Source organism: Ylistrum balloti, unplaced genomic scaffold, assembly GCF_031769215.1.
Source record: "Ylistrum balloti isolate Yb309-2 unplaced genomic scaffold, AGI_CSIRO_Ybal_v1 Utg371048, whole genome shotgun sequence".
NCBI lineage: Eukaryota > Metazoa > Mollusca > Bivalvia > Pectinida > Pectinidae > Ylistrum > Ylistrum balloti.
Window position 1 is genome coordinate 873,328 of NW_026782580.1, and position 8,144 is coordinate 881,471.

The 8,144-nt window shown below is 35.5% G+C and overlaps 1 protein-coding gene across 1 annotated transcript; it reads left to right on the forward strand.

Annotated features, from left to right (window-relative positions):
- Nucleotides 1–351: 351 nt before the first annotated feature.
- Nucleotides 352–7,438, forward strand: LOC132560317 (uncharacterized). The gene is made up of 3 exons (XM_060224988.1): nucleotides 352–388; nucleotides 2,199–2,337; nucleotides 4,144–7,438. The coding sequence occupies exons 1-3, from the start codon at nucleotides 382–384 to the stop codon at nucleotides 4,937–4,939; spliced, it is 942 nt and encodes a 313-aa protein (XP_060080971.1). The 5' UTR covers nucleotides 352–381; the 3' UTR covers nucleotides 4,940–7,438.
- The last annotated feature ends 706 nt before the right edge of the window (nucleotides 7,439–8,144 follow it).

The following is an 8,144-nucleotide window of genomic DNA, read 5'->3' on the forward strand; positions in this document are numbered from 1 at the left end:
AAAGACTCGTTCAACGGTTTCCACGTCAACTATCAACATCCGGTCATACATCCGGGTTATTTTTACTCCCTTGCCTCGCTTGCTTAAAGATTCCTTGACAGCTTTTAAAAGAAATAAATAGTATTTACAGTTAAAGAAACTCACAGCTGTTCATGAAAAACAAGTCAGCATACACAAAGATGATTTAATATATCAAATTACAAATATTTAGGGCTGAAATATAAGGGGCTCGTTCTTTTTACAAGCCAGAAGAAAGATGACAATGCGTTTGAGCAGAAACGTGTATGGAGACACTGGGGCTAATAACATGCACAGAGATATACATTAATAGTCACAGGACAGATGTGATGATTTGATACTCATCTTTACGGAAGAAAAGACATGCCTGGTATGTATCACATATTATATTGTGAATAAGAAACATTGAAAGCTAGGCAATAACCGTTTGAGAAAAGAAACGTCCATTTTTCGTATGCAAGACTTGTTTTAATATCTGTCAATATTTAAGCAGGGTTTAAACTATATTTTACTGAATGTTTGTATTTTGTATCCGTGGGTATGTTTGCAGTCTGTGGTAAATGCCATTTAAGTTATAGTATATCTACATTACCTATATCATTATAGTTTCTTTTTTCCTTTTTCTTATTGAAACACGGCTTGTTTGTTTATAGAACAATGACATGTCAAACGCTGCGGAATTCTGACCATCATACACTGTGTATATACTGTATAGTATCCATGTTGTTACATTCCGCTTCTTAAATGTTGCATTATTCTAACTGTAATCCAATCGCGTTTGTTAGGCGTATTATTGTGATCATGAACATTTTGTTTTTGAGTGTTTACATTGTGATATATTTTGTCTTTGCTTGCTGACGCTGTGATATATTTTGTCTTTGCTTGTTGACGCTGTGATACATTTTGTCTTTGCTTGTTGACGTTATGATACATTTTGTCTTTGCTTGCTGACGCTCTGATACATTTTGTCTTTGCTTGCTGACGCTGTGATACATTTCGTCTTTGCTTGTTGACGATGTGATACATTTTGTCTTTGCTTGTTGACGCTGTGATACATTTCGTCTTTGCTTGTTGACGCTGTGATACATTTCGTCTTTGCTTGTTGACGCTGTGATACATTTTGTCTTTGCTTGTTGACGCTGAGATACATTTTGTCTTTGCTTGCTGACGCTGTGATATATATTGTCTTTGCTTGTTGACGCTGTGATACATATTGTCTTTGCTTGTTGACGCTGTGATACATTTCGTCTTTGCTTGTTGACGCTGTGATACATTTCGTCTTTGCTTGTTGACGTTGTGATACATTTTGTCTTTGCTTGTTGACGTTGTGATACATTTCGTCTTTGCTTGTTGACGTTGTGATACATTTTGTCGTTGCTTGTTGACGTTGTGATACATTTTGTCTTTGCTTGTTGACGCTGTGATACATATTGTCTTTGCTTGTTGACGCTGTGGTGTATTTTGTCGTTGCTTGTTGACGCTGTAATACATATTGTCTTTGCTTGCTGACGCTGTGATATATATTGTCTTTGCTTGTTTACGCTGTGATACATATTGTCTTTGCTTGTTGACGCTGTGATACATTTCGTCTTTGCTTGTTGACGTTGTGATACATTTTGTCTTTGCTTGTTGACGTTGTGTTACATTTCGTCTTTGCTTGTTGACGTTGTGATACATTTTGTCTTTGCTTGTTGACGCTGTGGTGTATTTTGTCTTTGCTTGTTGACGCTGTGATACATATTGTCTTTGCTTGTTGACGCTGTGGTGTATTTTGTCGTTGCTTGTTGACGCTGTAATACATATTGTCTTTGCTTGTTGACGCTGTGATACATTTTGTCTTTGCTTGTTTACGCTGAGATATATTTGTCCTGACTTGTTGATTCTATGTTTATGTATTTTAATAGTTGTTTTTGCATGTTGTTGACAATGAATAGATATATTTCGTCCTTGTGTGTTAATGCTGCAGTGTATTTTGTCTCTATTTAATGTCGTTCTGTGAAGTTTATCCATATTAAGTATTTTCACCTTACATGTTGACAACATGTTGTGTGAAGTGAATTTTTTCTTTGTGTGTCCAAGTGAGTGTGTGGGTACCTGTGGGTGTTTTAACTATTTTCTTGTCATAAATGTAATGAGAATAGTCTATAAGATATCTACTATTTCAAATGTTTTACCCGCAGAGGGAATTCCCGACGAACTATGGACCAATTACGCAACATTCTTCTGGGACAACAGTACTGGTCTGTATGTTGGAGCAGCATTGTTTGGTCTGGGTATCTTGACTTTAGTCTTCACAGGAATAGTGTCTTTATGTAAAAGGTAGATAACTCATGTTTGTCTTTTTTCCCTTTTTTTTCTTCTTTTGTTTTTTGTTCTGACATTTGTATCAATATTTGTCACTAGTTGATAACAACGGGTTAGCGAACAACAAGAAATATCGTATGCCACTGTTAGCTAAAACTTCAAACAAGTGAGCAAAGACAATGATCTGTAACCAAGTCCCGCCTCTTAACTACCAACAACCTCGAATGGGTAGATAGATGGGATTAGGGGTGGGAGGGGGGATTGTTCTAAGGAATATTTATCTATTACCTCAACTAAAAAAAACTAAAAACTAACAAAACAATAAATTTCAAGAAAGTTTGTAAGTAAACTGAAGATTAATCTGATAGATATGTAATTCCGCTGACTTACACATCAATGATTTATGTACTGTATCGGTGTGTCTCTATGACTACATTTCCCAAATCAAAGCTTGATGTCTTTATATGAGTAGGAAGAAAAGAAAAAAAAATTGATGTTGCTGTTCGTCGCCAAATATTGCATTAAACACAATACTTGTCTTGGACCCAGTTTCTTTCCCAGGGATAGTCACCATCCACTTATTCACTATCATTTCCTATTCGATTTTAAAACACACTAAAGATTATGTGTACTCGCAATGAATGAATGTATGTATGATGATGCAGATTTAAGTGAGAAGATCACTTAATTAAAGTGTTTGGCTGTATATATATATATATATATCTGTCAATTAGTCCACACTAACGCACGAGTTTCAAATATCAGCTTGAAATATCTTAAATCAAAAAGATTATTGTAAACCTTATAAATTAACAAAAGTGTTGTCAAATCACGATGTCGTGTCTGTTGCTTCTGATGATAAACCCTTTTCGTCGAAATAAACCGAAGAAATATCAATGTATCATAGTGGATAAAAAAGCCCTTACGAATCTGAGAAGTTTTTATTTCACGGAAGAACCCGGAAGATAATGTTTTATCACAAAATTTCGTAAACGTTCGTGAAAACAACATTTATCAGACTGATAGTACAATATCGCTTCCAATAGTTTTTATGGGCGGTCGGGCGGCGCAGTCATAACACACTTGCCTTTCACCTTAGCACCTGAAGTTCGATTCTCGGCACGTGGAAAAGTAAGGGCTCATCTACCCGACCACGTGGATTTCCCCCGGGTACTCCGGTTTCTACCCACAGTAAGATCCATCGCACATTTCCATCCGGGCCAGCACGAGTTATTGATATAAGTTTATGGCTTGTTTTGCAATTGTTGTACAATGTGACACCATTGCGATTATGGCAGCATGTCGTCACAATGGAAACAAAAGGAACAGCAGGAGATATTACAAATCGATATCGAGTGTTGTTTCCGTCATTTTGCCGTGTATATATCATAACAAACCACGTGATTCCGTGCCTTGTTTTATACCTGTAAGCTTGGTGCTGAATACTGTTGGTCAGACAAGATTGGCTAATGTATAAGATGTGGGATGAATGAATGTGAAACATTTAACAATGCTTGTTATTAGTACGATAAAACAGTTATATTGATGATATCCACTTATCAGAATACAATGGTTTAAAAGTTTTTAAGTTTTAGAGCTCTATAGGGTACAAATATACAACGAACAATTAATAGTGATAATGATTAAATATAGCATCACACACAAGTTAACAACGTTCAATACAAGTTTAGAATGAAATGCAGACAAATTATGAATTAAACTTCATCATACAGCTGTTTCGTCCTTCTAGGAACTCGTCAGTTAGTGCGCTATATAACTGTACTCACATTAAATACCCTTTAATTGTATCTTTTTTAACAGGATTACCAGAGATCGATCAGGCGAGACCAACGTGCCCAACAAACCAAGAGCTTCAATAAACAATCCACTGTACCGCGCTGATCGTGAGGAGGGCACCTCGAGACAACAATTAGTCGGGGCCCAAGCCGATATTAATGACGATGAATCTCTAAACGAGGAAGTAAAGGAAGAAGCTACAGTAATATATGAAAACGAACAATTCTTCCAAGCCGCAAGGAGACCAAAGACAACAGATACTGAAGACACAGTTGAGACTGAAGACAGACGCAATCTCCAACCTAAATTTGCTTACTCACAGGTCATCAAAAAGAGCAACGAAAGAGCTAGGAAAAAGAAGGAAAATGCGGGTACATCCGGCAGTGATGAGAGAGGAAAAGATAGAAAGCGTGATGTGTATTCAAAAGTGATAAAGAAAACAGATCTGGAAACAGCAAAGAATAACTCTACATCAAAAGGCAACACAAATGACAATCCTGAGGTGCCTCAGAATGAATTCAACGAGACCAAGGCATCAAGAGAAGATAAAGCCGACGACAAAAGTAGTGTAAAAGATCAGGACATACATACAGATGACCCAGAAGTCAAAGATCATGACTCTGTGGTCACAGGTCATCGCCAGAGACTTAAAGATGGCGCTGAAGACGAGATAAAGGGACCACGAGACGAGAATGCTGATGATTACATAAATGTTACAGCTCCTAGGATTCCATCGTTTGGGGACGAAGTATACATGGACATGTCGCAAAAAGAATCACTAGATTATATCAACTGTACCAAAATCTCTAAACCAAAGTAGACAATTAGGTATAGCCACCAAAGTCTACATCTGTAACATAATCTCTAAACCAAAGTAGACAACTAGGTATAGCCACCAAAGTCTACATCTGTAACATAATCTCTAAACCAAAGTAGACAATTGGGTACAGCCACCAAAGTCTACATCTGTAACATAATCTCTAAACCAAAGTAGACAATTAGGTATAGCCACCAAAGTCTACATCTGTAACAGAATCTCTAAACCAAAGTAGACAATTGGGTACAGCCACCAAAGTCTACATCTGTAACATAATCTCTAAACCAAAGTAGACAACTAGGTATAGCCACCAAAGTATACATCTGTAACATAATCTCTAAACCAATGTAGACAACTAGGTACAGCCACCAAAGTATACATCTGTAACATAATCTCTAAACCAATGTAGACAACGAGGTATAACCACCAAAGTCTACATCTGTAACATGATCTCTAAACCAAAGTAGACATCTAGGTATAACCACCAAAGTCTACATCTGTAACATAATCTCTAAACCAAAGTAGACATCTAGGTATAACCACCAAATTCTACATCTGTAACATAATCTCTAAACCAAAGTAGACAACTAGGTATAACCACCAAAGTCTACATCTGTAACATAATCTCTAAACCAATGTAGACAACTAGGTATAACAAATAAGTCTACATCTGTAACATAATCTCTAAACCAATGTAGACAACTAGGTATAACCACCAAAGTCTACATCTGTAATATAATCTCTAAACCAAAGTAGACAACTGGGTATAGCCACCAAAGTCTACATCTGTAACATAATCTCTAAACCAAAGTAGACAACTAGGTATAGCCACCAAAGTATACATCTGTAACATAATCTCTAAACCAATGTAGACAACTAGGTATAACCACCAAAGTCTACATCTGTAACATAATCTCTAAACCAAAGTAGACAACTAGGTATAACCACCAAAGTCTACATCTGTAACATAATCTCTAAACCAATGTAGACAACTAGGTATAACAACCAAAGTCTACATCTGTAACATAATCTCTAAACCAATGTAGACAACTAGGTATAACCACCAAAGTCTTCATCTGTAACATAATCTCTAAACCAAAGTAGACAACTAGGTATAACCACCAAAGTCTACATCTGTAACATAATCTCTAAACCAAATTAGACAACTAGGTATAACCACCAAAGTATACATCTGTAACATAATCTCTAAACCAATGTAGACAACTAGGTATAACCACCAAAGTCTACATCTGTAACATAATCTCTAAACCAATGTAGACAATTAGGTATAGCCACCAAAGTCTACATCTGTAACATAATCTCTAAACCAATGTAGACAACTAGGTATAACCACCAAAGTCTACATCTGTAATATAATCTCTAAACCAAAGTAGACAACTAGGTATAACAACCAAAGTCTACATCTGTAACATAATCTCTAAACCAATGTAGACAACTAGGTATAACAACCAAAGTCTACATCTGTAACATAATCTCTAAACCAATGTAGACAATTAGGTATAGCCACCAAAGTCTACATCTGTAACATAATCTCTAAACCAAAGTAGACAACTAGGTATAACCACCAAAGTCTACATCTGCATGAACATACACATAGCGTCCTCAGACTGTGGCAGCATTTATTTCAATTAGAAATATTTTTATTTGTATGTGGAAAGTGGAAGAAAGCAGAAAAAGAAAAATAGAATCATATATGTACTCGATCCAAAACAAAAACAATTTTGACAAGGATAAGAGAGAACGATTGAAACATGATGTCATTTTTTCACGCTTTGTAGTAGTTAGCTTCATTGCTCGATACATAAATTAATGTGGTATATCAGTATTGAATTTTATATTGTAAAGCACGGTAAAAACATAACGTTTTTGTCTCGCTGTGAAACTCTCGGTATAGTGGGAAATGTTGTATTGTTCTCAAACTCTATGTATATAGGTTTCCAGAAAGCGTGTGATAGAGTCTGCAGTGCTAGGCTAGAAATGAAACTGTTTTATTGTAATTCAGAATGTATGCCTTTACAAGTAGAGTTAAACTCGTCAATACAGATTTGTTTCGAGCACATCTAGAAATGTGGAATCTTACATGTAGATTAAGTGTCATGATATTAAGTTATGAAATTACGTAAACACAAATGTAATCAACGCTTGTGTAAATGACAAATCACTTGAAATTAAAAAAGGTTTGACATCTCTGGATATTAAAATAAATTATAATGCAAACTTCGCAAAATAATGAAATACATTTATTGATCATGTTCGTCTTTTTCTTTAAAATGTATAGAACCTACTAGGCGGCTGACATACAAGTCAAAATCTGGATTTTTGAAGAATAGCCTATGTGTTGTGGCTTGTAAGAGCGAGTATTCGAAAATTTGAAACCACAATGAAACTGTATAATAATGAAAAGAATCTAGTCCTTCAACTTTGATGCTTGATGGAGAACTCCGAAAATGAAAATGTCGGAAAATAAAATCAATATAAAGACTTATAATGGTACTAATCGGTGATCAAAGTACACTTGTTAAGACAAATCACAAGACGCTGTAACATACTGCGTCACGATGTGTCTGGTTTTAGTCTGTTTTTATGTCAACCACCTTGACCAAATGTTCAGAGATCATGGGTAATACATGATTCTCGGATTTAAACCATTTGTTAACAGGATATTTCTATCTTATTTCAAATTCTGATTAAAGATTTAAAATTAATTTGATTGAACGGTCTACCTGCGGTATTTGAAATGCCACATAGAAAGTTAGAGAAGGCAAATTATTAAAACATAACATGTGTATCAATACTGAGAAAACAAAATCCATGTTGATTGGCACTTACCAACGTAAGAGCAGACAAAGTCGGCAATTAAATATTGTAATCAATGACACTGTGATTGAAAATGTAAAAACAGAAAAACTTCTCGGTGTCACTGTAGATGATTGTTTGTCTTGGAATACCCAAGTTAACAATGTGTACAAAAAACTGTCTTTTTACATTTTTCAAATGAAACGTTTGAGAATTTTCCTTAGCCAGTCTTCCTGTTTAACATACTTTAACTGTTTTGTAAATCCACACTTTAACTATTGTGTAAATATCTGGGGCAATACTTCACATAATGATATAGCCAAGCTAGAAAAACTCCAGAAAAGAGCTGCTAGGATTATCTTGAAGTGTGATTTCAATACTCCCTCCAGTG

Bases quoted from the DNA above. Each gene is read 5' to 3' on its own strand.
- LOC132560317 (XM_060224988.1), top strand. The intron at 2,338-4,143 runs GTAGATAACTCA...CTTTTTTAACAG, and splicing joins ATAGTGTCTTTATGTAAAAG to GATTACCAGAGATCGATCAG.